This window comes from Kryptolebias marmoratus, linkage group LG10 (assembly GCF_001649575.2).
Source record: "Kryptolebias marmoratus isolate JLee-2015 linkage group LG10, ASM164957v2, whole genome shotgun sequence".
Lineage (NCBI taxonomy): Eukaryota > Metazoa > Chordata > Actinopteri > Cyprinodontiformes > Rivulidae > Kryptolebias > Kryptolebias marmoratus.
Window position 1 is genome coordinate 5,222,143 of NC_051439.1, and position 15,104 is coordinate 5,237,246.

The 15,104-nt window shown below is 40.4% G+C and overlaps 1 protein-coding gene across 1 annotated transcript in view; it reads left to right on the forward strand.

Moving 5' to 3' along the window:
- grm1b (glutamate receptor, metabotropic 1b) overlaps window positions 1-14,157 on the forward strand; it is a 35,122-nt gene extending 20,965 nt beyond the window's left edge. The window contains exons 6-9 of the mRNA XM_037977902.1: window positions 1,953-2,121; window positions 4,646-4,772; window positions 9,134-10,061; window positions 11,030-14,157. Coding sequence (XP_037833830.1) covers window positions 1,953-2,121; window positions 4,646-4,772; window positions 9,134-10,061; window positions 11,030-11,864 — 2,059 coding nt within the window. The 3' untranslated portion in view covers window positions 11,865-14,157. The remainder of the gene's footprint in view (window positions 1-1,952; window positions 2,122-4,645; window positions 4,773-9,133; window positions 10,062-11,029) is intronic.
- Window positions 14,158-15,104: the final 947 nt, after the last annotated feature.

Consider the following 15,104-nt stretch of genomic DNA (forward strand, 5'->3'; position numbering starts at 1 on the left):
CCTTTTTATCCCACAAGATGCATCTAGAATTAGATTGGGAAGTAGATCTTTTAGTTTTCAGGCCCCTCTGCTTTGGAATCAGCTTCCTTCTTGGTTTGTGACTCAGACTCACTCACAACTTTTAAAGTAAAACTTTAAGGAACAATCCAGTTAACTTTGAAGTGACGTTCTGTTGAATAATTATTAATAGTTATAACCTTATCGATTGTGACATCAGTCATAGATCACAGAGTTTGAGAAAAAGAGCAAAAGATTTGACTAGGCTAGGCTAATGGCTAAAACATCACTTCAAAAATGACCAGACTGGTCCTTAAAAACTTATCTTTTTGAAATATTGTATATTACACAGTGTTAGTTTCAGTCACCTGCTTCCAGCTGGGAATTATTGAAGCCTTATTCCTGTTTTACAGTGTGTGCACAATGATCAGACAAGTTGTACTTTTAAGGACTAATTTTATTGTTCAATAATAACCTCAAACCTGATTTTTTTAAGAATGTAGGGTTTTGGCTTTCTCAGGAGGATATCTATGTGTGCTGTCCATTTATCCAATATCTTTACCTACTTTCCCTACTGGTGCCTGCCTCCAGCAGTCATTGGGTGAGAGGCAGGGTACACCCTCAACAGGTCAGTCCAACCTAAGGATACATGGACACAAACAAGACAGGTAGACCATTTACAGTGACAAATTTGAGGTAATTAACCTAACCTAATGTTTTTGGTCTGTGGGAGGAAATCCACGCATGCATGAGGAGAACATTCAAACGCCACACAGGAAGGCCCCAGCTGGGTTCTGAACCTGGGACTTTCTTGCTGTGAGTTAACAGCTCTAACCATTGATTTCCTGTGCCGCCCAAAGACCAACGAGGTCATCTTTAATAATACCAGCCCATACTGGTACCCCACCTCCATGTTGTTGGGGTCTGAGGTGGAGCCCTGTGCCCTTTACTGTTTTGGGGCCTTTCATTGGCTATTGGAAGGGCACTTTCTATGTACCTCTGGTGCCGGTCCCTAGCCCAGATAAACGTTGAGAGTTGCGTCAGGAATGGCATTAAGTATTAAAACTTGTGCAAAAGCAAACATGGTCTACGACTGCCTTACTGGATTGTATAACAGCCTTACAGGATTTGTCAGGGCCCAGGGTATCAACGACCGTCTCCAGGGCCGAAACTGGATTTGGCAGCAACTGATTTGCAGTGGTGACCCCTGATAAGAAGCAGCCATAAGACAAAGGAGAACATATTTCTTGGCCCAGTCTTAATAATGATAAAAGATAACCCATAATGTGGAAAAGAGGAAAAGTTGACATTCTGCACGTAGGAGTTCTGAGTTTCTCTTGAGGTATGAAATGCCCTGGCCAGAATGAACTTTGTTGTTCTTGTTCTTGCCTTTTGAGTAAAAGAGGAATTTTCTCGGTTCTTGTGGAGTATGTCACAAGCTTTAATTTGCAGCTTTTTTTCTCAACACGTTTCTTGCGACCCGGTTGACTGTTTGCAATATAACGTTTAATGGTTTTGTGATCATGCCCTAATATATTTGCAATTTTAAGAGTGCTACATCCTTCTGAAAGACTTTTAATTAATATTTTTATTTACTTTTCAAAGCAAGTAAATGTCTTTTTGGCCCATTTTGTATGAAGAAAAGAAGCTGCCTAATAATTACGCATACCTTAAAATAGGGTGTTACTCTCAGCCACACCCTCCCTCATTGCACAAAATATACGTCACCTGATATGCTTAGGTCCAATAAGCATTCAACAGCTTGGAGTTGGAAAATATACAAAAACAAATTTATGATATGATCAAAAAACTCCCTTGCCTAATAATTGTGCACCCAGTGAATTAATATGTGGCGTACAATAAATTCCTCTTTTCATTCACTGAAAAAGTTTATTACTGAAATGATTTAGGAGTCTCTGTCATCCCCCCACTCTTGTTCTTCTATTTCTCATCAGATATGAGATTATGAACTTTCAGCATGTGGAGCCTGGGGTCTATGACTACATTAACATCGGTTCCTGGCACGAGGGCTTACTCAGTATTGACGACGAAATGATCCAGATGAACCGCAGCGACATGGTCCGCTCAGTCTGCAGTGAGCCCTGCTCCAAAGGAGAGATCAAGGTCCTGACCACATCTTTACACGCTTTCACCAGACCATGTTCTTCCTTTGCACTAAATGCTCTGACTATTATTTTCTGATTTACATAAAGGCATGTTGTCACTACAAGTCATGAATTTACCTGTATGAGGTTATTGTGTGAATGTTGAGTCAGCATTCTTCTGTAAAATGAATTCAGATCTTTTTCTATCCTTCTAAAAACGTCAGTGTACTTCCTTCATTTTACTGTTTTGCTAGTTTTAGCTGATGGCTACTGTTTTGCTATTTTTTGCTTTTAGCTCCTTATTATCTCATTTTTTATACTGATTGTACATTTTACTTACGGTTTTGTTGGTTTTAGCCTTTAGCTACTAGTTTGCTAATTTTAGCATTTAGCTACTATTTTGCTAGTTTTATTTTTTTGCTACTGTTTTGCTCAGTTTATGTTATTACAAATTATGTTTCCCCATAATAATGTGTAGCTATAGAGATTTTAAATCAGTTTAAATGCTTGTAGATTTTTTAAAAGAAAAATAATGACACTTTATTTTTTAAATCACCAGCAATACGTTTAATCTCTAAATCTGTATATGTACTGTAAAAACTAAAAAGAGGAAATTTATTAATTTTTTTCAATCATACTGATTCTACAAATTAACATTTTTACTAAATTTCTCAAACTGGCAACCTCAAAGGGAGATTTTTTTATTACTTTCTTCAGATTCACAAGTTTACAAACATTTTCTTATTATGTGGTAGCATTACCTTTAAAGTGTATGACTTGGGTCAGATGTTTTTTGGTTTCCCTCCACAAGTTTGTCAGAATAGTTTGCTGAAGTTTTGTCCCATTCCTCCTGACAGAACTGCTGTAACTGAGTCAGGTTTGTAGGCTGCTTTGCTCACACGTCTTTATAGCTCTGCCCACAATTTTTCTATGGGATTGAGATCAGGGCTTTGTGCTGGCTGCTTCAAAACACTGACTTTGTTGTCTTTACTTTGTAACTAAGCTGTCAGGATGCTGAGGGACATTGTCCCTCTGAAGACTCATTTGTGTCCAAAGCTTTAACTTCCTGGCTGTTGTCTCGAGATGTTGCTTCAATATTTCCACAAAATGTTCTTTCCTCATGATGTCATCTGTTTTGGGAAGTCCATGAGTTTATCCTGCAGTAAAACACCCCCAAACATAATGCTGCCACCACCGTGCTTCACAGTTAGGATGGTGTTTTCAGGCTGGTAGCTTCCTCCCTTTTTCTCCAAATGTAACGATGGTCATTGAGGCCAAACAGTTCAGTTTTAGTTTCATCAGACCCCGGGACATGTCTCCAAACATGAAGGACTCTGTCCCTGTGTGTGTTTACAAACTGTAATCTGTCGTTTTGATGTTGCTTTGGGAGTCCTGGTTTCTTCCTCTCTGAGGGGCCTTTCAGTCCATGTTGGTTCAGGACTGGTTTCTCTGTGAAGAATGAGACTCTGAGCAGCTTCAGCAGCATCTTCACAAGGTCTTTAGCTTCTGGTTTGGGGTTGGATCACACATTTCACACTAAAACACATTTATCTCAGGAGCACAGAACCTGTCTCCGTCCTGAGCGGTATGATGGCAGGACTTTCTCCTGGTGTTTATAGTCGTGTATAATTGTTGGAACAGATGAACCTTCAGGCATCTGGAAATTATGCCCAAAGATGAACCAGAGCTGTGGAGGCTGACAATTCTCTTACTGATATCTGGGCTGATTTCTTTTTGATTTTACTATGAAGTCACACAAAAAAGCAATGTATTTGAGATGGGCTTTAAAATACATTCACAGGTGTGTCTCCAATAACTCAAATGTGTCAACTAACCAATCAAAAGCTTCCAAAGCCACAACATCTTCATTATGGGCTTTCCCAAATTATTCAAAGGATTAGTAATCTCACTGCATGTAAGCGTGCGACTTTAACATCACAGGGAAGCTGTAGCTCAGTGTTTAGAGCAGTCGGAGTTTTGATTCCAGTACGTCACATGTCGATTAGACTCTACAGAATGATTTATTCAGATGTAGTAGAGTGCTGCATGAATGTGTGTGAGAATGGGTAAATGAGGGCACAGATTGTGTTTTAAAATGTTTTGAGTGGCCTGGTTGGCTTAAAAGGTGCTCTATACCATTTAAAGAAAGTAATTAAAAAATGATCCCTCTCATTATTCAGGTATTTAACAAAAATAATTGTGGGAATCCTAACTGACCTAAAACCTGAGAGGTTTAGTCTGATTTAATATCAGACAGTGAAAAAGAACAATTGTCTTTTTACACAGTGTATGTAAACATCTGGTTTGAGCTTTTTTTGCTACTACCCACGTCTGTCATGTTTGTTTTCGCTAAATTAAAATCTTTTTTTTTAATTTGTCAGATAATGTCATAAGTTGAGACTTGATGTCTGTAATTTTGTTGAACTCTACAAGAGATTAAATATTTAGTCAGTCTCCCTTCAGTTTGAGTTTTAAGAAAGGGAAGCATTAGTACTCCTGGAAAAAAGTAACGTTAATTTTATTTGACATATTTTATGAACCAGGTCATCAGAAAAGGGGAGGTGAGCTGCTGCTGGATCTGCACTTCCTGCAAAGACAACGAGTTCGTCCAGGACGAGTTCACGTGTAAGGCCTGTGAGTTGGGCTGGTGGCCCGACAAAGAACTGGAAGGTGTGTTAGTCCTCCGTCCATCTCCACTTACTTCTGTAATTCATGGTTTTCTTTAATTAAGACCTAACCACCCAATGTCAGGATTTGGGTTTTGTTTTTTCTTTGAGATTTCTTTTGTATTTAGGGTTATTGTTGTCGTGTTTTGTCTTTGTATTGTTTCTGCCTCTCGTGTTCTGTCATCATTCACTTCTCCTCTGTTTATCTCTTGTCTTTCCACCACGCGCATTTTCACCTGTTCCTAGTTGTAATCACTCACCTGTGCCCACTTCCCCTAATTACCCTCAGCTTTAAAACCCGGTCACTTTCTCCACTTCCTGGCTGGTTCATTGTCTCTAGTCTCCCATTGTTCTCGTTCCTCGTCTTGCCTTGCTTTTTTGTCTTACTTAGGTTTTTGTTACGTTTAGTTTTCCATGCCCGTCAGCTTTTTGTTTTCTTGTTCTTTAGTTTAAAAATAAATTTGAATTTTTTCCCATTTTTTGTGAGTCTGCATTCTGGGTTCGCCATGCTCCATCCTGACACCCAACCTGTGTGTACACAACCAGTGTTTTTGTTTTTGGCCCCCAAAAACTCAGAAAATTGGCATCAATCCCTATCATCACTTTGATGGTCTTACTTTCTTACTTTATGCTACTGTTAGGAGCCTTTGCATCACTTTTGACCGAGACCTTTCTTTTAACTCTTACATTAAACTAGTGTCAAAGTCGGTCTTTTTTCATCTTCACAGCATTTCTAAAATTAGGAGCTTCTTATCCCAAAGTGACGCTGAGAAACTAGTTCCTGCATTTGTGACAGGTAGACTTAATTGTTTCAATAAATGTCCAAACACCTCCCTTAAAGTCCTTACTTTCAAGATTTGACTGAAACAGCTATAACGCTATCATTTCTCATCATAAGATGGTAGTTAAAAACTCTGACATGAAAAGCTGGAGGCGATATTGCATTTTTTGAAAGAATGCTAGGTCTTTTATTTTGACTGATAGAGCACAAGGGTTTAGCTGTTGTGAAGTTTTGTTTTTTGATGTAAAAACTGAAAAAAAATTGGGTTATTTTGGTGCCATAGTATGTGTTCTTGTTGCATGATGCCTCCAGACGTAAGGAGATTCCTTTGACTTACAGGAGTGTTAGTTCCTCCAAGCCTTTGCTTGTCTTGCCCCCACTCCCCACGCCAGTATTTCACCCTGTACAGCTCGTCCTTTTTGCAGCGCTACTTTACAAACCTGTTCTGTCCTATTTTCACTGCTTTCCCATGACACCTGAGAGCACATTCATCATTCTCACCATTTCATCTGACAGGAGCTCTACTTCACTTACCACTCTTCTGGCCCACTTTAAAAGGCCTTGTATGCCTTTCAAACACGGGACACTTTCCTAACACCACATACACACACACACACACACACACATTGATTTTTTTTTTTTTTTTTATCAACAGGCTGTTTAGACTGAAGCAGAAACAAAATAAATATTAAAGCTTAGCATTTTGTAGAGGAATGCAATCACAACACCTTTCATATCAGAGTTTTAAACTAAAATCATCTTATGTTGAGAAATGATGGCGTTATAGTCATTTTGGTCAAACCTTAAAAAGAAACATTCTACGCAATCACGTGGTATCACAAGATATCACGCTCAGAGCATGTGTTGTGAATGACTCTCAGCTACTTTTTATCTTAATATCTGTAAATCTGACGGAGTTATAGTCATTTTTGTACTGGCTAAAATCTGTTAGCTATGACAGCCATCTTAAACTAAATTGACTCCAGAAGTTAATCAGTTGTAGATGTACATTCAATGATAACTTACTAGGATTTTTATTAACATTCGTTCAGTGGTTCATGAAATATTTCGATAACAGACAAACAGGATGGACTTCTACAGTTAATGCTGAAGTTTTAAGCAAAATTTTATGCAATGAGTAGCACTTGGGCTGTGTGTTGGGCACAACTCTCAGCTACAAACGTATCAAATTTTATCCCAATGTCTGTACAATTCATTGACTTATAGCCATTTTTGTATTTTCTATTGTCAGGTGGCTATGGCGGCCATCTTAAATTGGGTCGACTCCAAAAGTTAATTAGTTGTAGATGTACATCCAGGGATTATTTTCTGCAAGTTTCATTAAAATTGGTTTATTGGTTTCATGACATATTTGGCTAATGCTTCGAACAAACAAACACGGGCAAAACCATTATCGCCACTTTGCCGTTGACTCCGGGCGATAATAATGTGGATCATAATGGTGACACAAGAATGTTCTTGTGCTCCTTTCTTCCTCTAACCATTCTGCCACTGTACAGGAAATAAATCCAGCAGTGATGAATTATACAGACGTTGTGAGTGGATTCTCAGCGTGAAGCAGAATGGTGATCTTAGTTGGGTCCATGAAATATGCAGTTATTTACTTTGTCCTGTTTCCTCTCTGCTCTCTGCTGGCTGCAGCTCAGACCAGCCACAGCTGAGCTGAAAGGCGTTTATTTATAGTTGAGCTAAAAACCTACTTTGGACTTACTGTATTTTCTCCGGCTAAAAAAAAAAAAAAAATGCCTCTGATTCATTGTTAATGTATCCATGTAAAAAAGCCAGAATTTCTGACATGTCTCGCTGAAAATGGCCTCTTATGTATTCACATTTCAGTAAAAAATAAAAAGTAAGCCTTTCTTGATATATTGGTATATTTACCGCCTACCATTAAAAAGTGTTTGTAGTGATAATGATTTTGTGAGTGTCCGTGTGTTCATATGTCTGGCTGTTAGCAAAATATCTTATGAACCACTCTACAATTTTAAAATAAAAAAAAATGGGAGGCAGTTGGCATTAGATGTACATCTCCAGCTGATTAACTTTTGGAGTCAACCCCATTTAAGATGGCTGCCACAGCAAACTGACATCAATAAACAAAAAACTTGCTACAACTCAGTCCGTTTTACAGTTATTGACCTAAAATTTGATGTGAAAGTAGCTGAGACTGCTCCCCAACATACAATTTACTAACAAATTGTGCAAGATCTTTGCTTAAAGTTGTCTGTCTGTTAGCAAAATATCTCCTGAATCACTGCACAGATTTTAATGAAACTTTTAGGAAATAATCATTAGATGCGAATCTATAGCTGTCAACACAATTTAGATTAAATTGACACCGCAGCCAACTGATTTTGAATGACTTTAAATGGCTTTAAATCTGCCATGATCTGTGTTTTGGTGGTTATTGTTCGCTCTTTTTGTTATTGTGTTTATTTTCTTGTGTTCGGTTTGTTTCCCAGTGTTTTCCTTTGTTATCAGTTATTTTCTAGGGTGGCCGACAGGCGCAAATCCACAGCAAACGGCTAAACTCGCCGCAAACACATGAATGATGGGAACTCCAAAATACACAAACACAAAAAACGAATGTAAAGAGAATATATAGAAAAACACTGCAAAAACCAGAAACACTAAGAAAACACCAGCTCAAAAACACCAGCAAGTAAAAAAAAAAAAGCTGCAAACAGAAGTGCACCAGACCAGCAGGGGGACTCCAGGCTGGACTCCAGGCTGGACTCAGACGTGTCTTCCTGCTGTTTGACCTGCTGCTGGCAGTGAGATGATGGTCGGCTCACCTCCGTGTCTCCCTCCTCCTAAACACGCTGGTTCACAAATTACAGAACCAATGACACCTGAAAAACAAAAACTAAATAACCTTCATGTCATGTGAACTTCTGACCAAGAGTTAATGTTGAATTGTTTCACCAGACAGGGCAAATAAGACACACCATATTGTGTCTGAATTTAAAGCATTTTATATTTTTGATTTATACTTTTATGAAAATAAGGTGATGAAAAATGAATGTTGAATTGTGTCCTACTACTCCATATTCATTAGTGTCAACTATCTCCATTTATAAACACTTCTCCTAGTCTTTTTCTACTCCTAGTCCTCAGCAGCTCCTCAGACTGTCGTTTTGTTTGTCTCCCACATGTTCCCTGAGTTTTCCGTACGTCTTCATTTCTTTGTATCCTGTTTCACTGCCCTGACTGCTTTTGTTGGATTTTTTAAAAAATAAATCTTTTTTGTTCATTGAGTCCTCAAATCTGCATATCTGTGTCCCATGTAAAAACCTGACCAAATCAGTCAATTTTACATATATTGTGTTAAAATTAAGCATGGTTGTAGTTGGGAGTTATTCACAACACATACTTTGAGCATGACATGTCAACAGTTTTGTTTTCAAGGTTTAACCAAAATGGCTGTAACTCATTTCTCAGCCTGGTCTTAGTGTAAAACGCTGACATGTATATAAGCGAGGGGTATGCGTTCCTTCAAGAAATGCTAATGCTTTCAGTATCTTGTGGCTGGAGTTTTATTCTAATGTTTTCCTCCTTGTCAGGTTGTGAGCCAATCCCCCTGAACTACCTGGAGTGGAGCAATCCAGAGTCCATCATCCAGGTGGTCTTCTCCTGCCTGGGCATCCTGGTGACATCATTTGTAGCCTTTGTTTTCGTCTTGTACCGAGACACACCTGTGGTGAAGTCCTCCAGCCGGGAGCTCTGCTACATCATCCTGGCAGGGATCTTCCTGGGCTATTTGTGTCCTTTCACCCTCATTGCTCGACCAACCGTGGCCTCTTGCTACCTTCAGAGGCTTCTCGTTGGACTCTCAGCCGCCATGTGCTACTCTGCCCTGGTGACCAAAACCAATCGCATCGCTCGCATCCTGGCAGGCAGCAAGAAGAAGATCTGCACCAGGAAGCCGAGGTTCATGAGTGCTTGGGCTCAGGTGGTTATTGCCTTCATCCTGATCAGTCTTCAGCTAACGTTGGAAGTTACCCTCATCATCATGGAACCTCCTGAACCAATCAAATCCTACCCCAGCATTAGAGAGGTCTTCCTGATCTGCAACACCAGCAACCTAGGTGTCGTAGCTCCACTGGGCTACAACGGTCTGCTCATCATGAGCTGCACCTACTATGCCTTCAAGACCCGCAACGTTCCCGCCAACTTCAACGAGGCCAAGTACATTGCCTTCACCATGTACACGACATGTATAATCTGGCTTGCGTTCGTGCCAATCTACTTCGGCAGCAACTACAAAATCATCACCACCTCCTTCTCCGTGAGCCTCAGCGTGACTGTTGCTTTGGGGTGCATGTTCACACCGAAGATGTACATCATCATCGCCAAGCCAGAGCGAAACGTGCGAAGCGCGTTCACCACCTCCGACGCCGTGCGCATGCACGTCGGAGACGGCAAAATGGCCTGCCGAAGCAACAGCCTCCTGAACATGTTCAAGAGGAAGAAGAACACTGAAAATGGCAGGTGGGTTCATTAACTGAGGCTGTGCTCCTGAGGCTCCTCGGGGATGCTGCCTTTACCATAATTCCCTCTCAAAGGGAACTCGACATCTATCTGTATTTACTTTCATGGAAGCACCTGTTGTAAAGTGGGACAAATATAGGTCAGTTCTCAATTCACACAGCCGTTTTAACCTTTGATCTGCTGCTTAAATTAAAGCAAGCATCTCTGAGAGCTGAGGGATGGAGAGGATCACACATGCAGATACAGCTCATTTAGCTAACAGTACTGCGAACTGCAAGTTTAAGACATTAGTGAACAAAAATTTAAGGCTATTTATGGTCTGCCGCTTCTGTCTGTATAGGAATATGTGTTTATTTGTCTGGTAGCAAAATATCTCATGGACCAGGGGGTGGAATTTTAATGAAACTTTCACAAAATAACCTTTGAATGTACATTTACAAAGGATTACCTTTTGGAGTCAACCCAATTCATGAGGTCTGCCTCCTGGAAGAGGTGCTTTTAATTGTTAGCCAATGCAAAAATGTCTATAACTTAGTCAAATGTACAGATATTGAGCTAAAATTTGTTGTTGTAGAAGCTGAGAGTCATCCTCAACACATACTTTGAGCACTAACAGATCTTGCAGAATCTTGCAATTTTGCATGAGGTTGCACATAATGTCATTTGCAAGGTTTTACCAAAACTATAACTTTAACTCCATCCCTCTCGCCATGAGATGATCTTAGTTCAAAACTGTGGCAGTGGGCAATATGCATTTCCTTAAGGAATGCTAGGCTTTTAAATTTATATGCATTCTAAAGTCTGTTTGATTGCATCTGAACTAAACCTGCAGAAATCCTGTAACACTGCCTACAGGATGAAAAAGTATATTTAGTCAAATGTTTTTTTTACATGAACCAAAAATGCTGTTCTTGTCTTCACCTTTCTGGGTTCCTGCGAAGTAACAGACATCTTTATTTTGTTCATAGTTCTAATGGAAAGTCTGTGTCATGGTCTGAACCAGGTGCAAGACATCCTCCGAAAGGGGATCACATGTGGCACAGATTGTCAGTGCATGTGAAGAGACAGGAAGCAGGTTCCAATCAGATGGCTGTCATCAAACCCTTAACTAACACCTACCAAAACTCATCCCGGGAGTTCTCAGACCTCAGCACGAAGACTTTGTACAATGTGGCTGAGGAGGATGAAAGTGACCCCATCAATTACAACTCCCCTGCCACTCCCCCCATGATGGCCCATGGGCAAATACCGGCCCGTGGGCAGATAAAAGATGTGGGTGAGGAGGTGGAGATCTATTCCCCTGAGCTTCTCCAGCAGAATAGTATCATCCCTCAACATGGCGTCACTGAGCGTCTCCAGGAAGAGGTGGCTTTAAGCAACAGTGGCATCCCTGAGCTCAGCAATGTGATTAGCATGCCTCAGGCCGTGAGCGGCATGCCAGTGTACCACCAGGCTCACCTCATCCAGCAGGACCCAGTCCTGCCTGTCCACCTCGACCCATTTGATGATGAGCCTGTGTCCCCATTAGATGAGGAAGAGGAGGAGAATGAGTTTGGTCTTCTCCAGGGCTACATGTACAACAATGCCCAGATTCATGACGAGGAGGACTTGGTCGATGTCAAATTAGCGATGGAGGACTCTGTCGCTTTGATGCCCCCCTCCCCTTTTCGTGATTTCACTGGTCCTCCAGTGAGCCCATTCCCCAACTCACCGGTGTCTGAGTCGATCTTGTGCACCCCTCCAAATGTGACATATGCCTCCGTTATCTTCAAAGACTTCAAGCAAAGCTCCTCAACTCTGTGAGCAAGTTCTAAAGGTGTTTTAAGTTCTGCTATATGGTCAAGCTCGCCATAGGTGGTATTTCACTGGGCTGCAAACGCTGGCAACTAGTTGGCAACCGGTTCGCGAGGGAGTCTCTAAAGTGTCTCAAAAGTTATGTGGTGTTCTCAATTTTCTTGCTTGAGTCACAGAGGCGCAGTCTTGTTGCTTGAATTTTTAAATTATGGTCACAAACACTCAGAATTCAGTGAGACTGCAATGAAAAACTCACCTATTTTCTCACAATTTTGAGTCAAAAACTAGTCTCCAACAGTCACAGCCCAGTGAGATACCACCGGAAGAGTTACAGCTGTACGTGATGATCTATAAGGAAAATGTTACTTTATGGTCTTTTTATTTATTTAGTTTGCTCTTATAACTTTCACCTAATAAGAGTAAAACAGTTTCTACCTTTAAAATCATCAAATATGTTGTATTCAGTAATGAAAGAAAATCTCTTACAAATATACTGTATATTTCTGACTTAAGATTTTAGGATAAAGTAGATTTTGTTCTTTATGAGACGAGTAATAATCTTGAGACAAGCAACTGATTTTAAACCAGTGAATATTGTTCCAAAACTATTCACTTGATAATATGTTAGAAAAAAAATTATTTTTTTGTTGCATTTTGTGTCCTCTGTCCATCATAAAGTGAACGGAAATATAGAGCAAGAATTTGGGGGGAAAGAAAAATCGATAGCCATACTGAAAACAGCCCAGTATGTACCTGTTACTTTCCTGGAACCTACTGGGTACTTACCTGGTACTTACCTGTTACACACCTTTTACAAAGAGAGTATGTAGAGAGGTCGGAGGGAAAAAAGTGTCAATTGTTTAACTCAAGCGATGACGGGAGCAGAAGCAAAGGCTAAGTCCGTAAGATGTGTCACTCCACTCTCATGTTGAACAATCACAAGACTTGAATTACTAACAAATTTGCTGTTTTTACAGTAACAATCCTCTCTGTACATAAATTGTTCGTATTACGGTCCTCAGTGAGATTCGCTCACCCATCTGTACCTCGAGAAGGCTCCTTGTGCTTAACTTTTAACTAATCATCATTCACCTGTGTCACTTTAGCCCCTATATTTGATGCAGTCGAAAGCAGTGTAGAGCAAGTGATGACTTACTGTTTTTAATCCAATATTCTCTGGGTAGTGTAGTTTATATGAATTGCTTGTAGCTGACAGTTGGTGGCACTGATGCTAGGCCCCAGCAGTTTTATGAGAAGTGGTGGTATCTTATGAAAAGTGACTGGCTCACTGGTAGCAGCGGTACCAGATAAGTACCAGGTACATACTAGGTATATGCCGAGTATGTACCTGATACGTATCAGATATGAACCTGGTATTTACCCTGGCCAAAAAGGAGATTTATAGATGCAGTTAGAGAGGACATGAATGTAGTTGGAGTGAGGACAGAGGACACAGAAGACAAAGGTAGATGGAGGAGGATGACTCGCTGTGGCGACCCCTGAAAAGGGAACAGCTGAAAGAAAAATGAAGAAGATACCAGGTACGTACCAGATACCTGTTAAGTATCAAAAAGATACCCAGTATGTACCATGTAAGCACCAGATACATTCAAAGTATGTAAATGGATGGACCGTACTTATATAGCGCCTTTCTAGCCAATCAGGCCACACAAAGCGCTTTACAACACAATCTGTGCCCTCGTTTACCCATCCACACACATTCATACAGCACTGAACCTCTACGAAGCTGATCTGAATAAATCATTTCTTCAGAGTTTAATCAATGCTTTAGATCACATTCTCATACCCTTGGGACACACATCGGAAGCAATTAGGGGTTCAGCGTCTCACCCAGGGACACTTTAACGTGTAGCATCATGGTGGAATTAAACCTCCAACTATCTCATTGGAAGACGACTGCTCTAACCACTAAACCACAGCCACCCCTGCCTGGTATTTACCCTGTATTCACCACATCAGTACCAGATATGTACCTGGTAAGTACCATGTTAGTACCAGGTACAAAATGTAATTTGGGTTATTGTAGCATTAAATGAGAAGATGGAATGCTGCTCCCATCTGTGCAAATTGACTATAAAGACCGCAGCCAGGATAACTTGGACTACATTAGCTCAGCATAAAGACTACAGTGAGACATAGACTGTGTAAAAAGAATTCCCATGTAACCATTTGGTTTTAGGTGTAAAGCTGATGTAGAAGTGCCTTAAAGGGATTGTTCACAGTTTTTGAACCTATGATCAGTTTCTTACCTGCAGTCAGTGTGATCTCAGTGTAAAGAATCAGGGAGAGGTTCTCATGGGGGGGGGGGGGGACAAGCTTATGACTGGTCAGACTGGGGCCAATTCCAGAGCAGATTTCAGCCATCTAAAACAACTCAGACCTCAGCTCAGCTCAACAAACTAAAACTGTTTAAGTGGTTCAAGTGAATGTTCCATTGTAAGCTTTTATGCCGCATCACTTTGCTTTACATCATCGTTTACATAAACACTGGCAGTTTGTATCACTACAGACCAGCCATGTTGGAACAAGTTCCATGTCCTCTACAACACGTCCCATTTGAAATACATGTTACAAAATGCTGTGCGTTAAGAGTACTCTGTCTGCTATGTGATGTAAAGGTAATGTGATGTAAAAACGTGCTTGAATCACCTGTTTCAAAATACTTCTGGCTGCAGTAGAGGGACTGCACCTACATCACTGCTTTACGTTTTACTTCTCAATGCTCAAGGGGCACAGTGTTCATTGTAGGCCCTTTATTGCCACTTGTGAGGCTGGGTGCATACTTCCTTAAATTAAAGGTACTTGGTTTTGACAAAAGGTGGCATGCTGGTGCGGTGGTTAGCACTGTTGCCTCACAATTAGAAGTTACTGTGTTTTGAATCTTATTTGTGGACTGTTTGTTCTGTGTGGGTTTTCTCTGTACTCCCACAGTCCAAAAACATCCATGTCAGGTTACTACATGAATCATTCAATCTTTACTAACATGTCCTGATGCTTACTTTTATCTAAATTTAGATTTTTAATCTTTCTCTTTTAAGTAACGGGGTCTCTGTCATGTGAAAATCTGCCTATGTTCTCCATTTGTTTAAAATAGGTGATTCTTCAGATGTTACAGGCCCTTATCTTAGGCCTTGTCCACACGGCAGTTCTTTCACCGTTTCTAGATATGTCTTTATCCACGCAAATGCTGAAAGCGACGCAAAACACTGTAATAAGTATGTGCTTGTA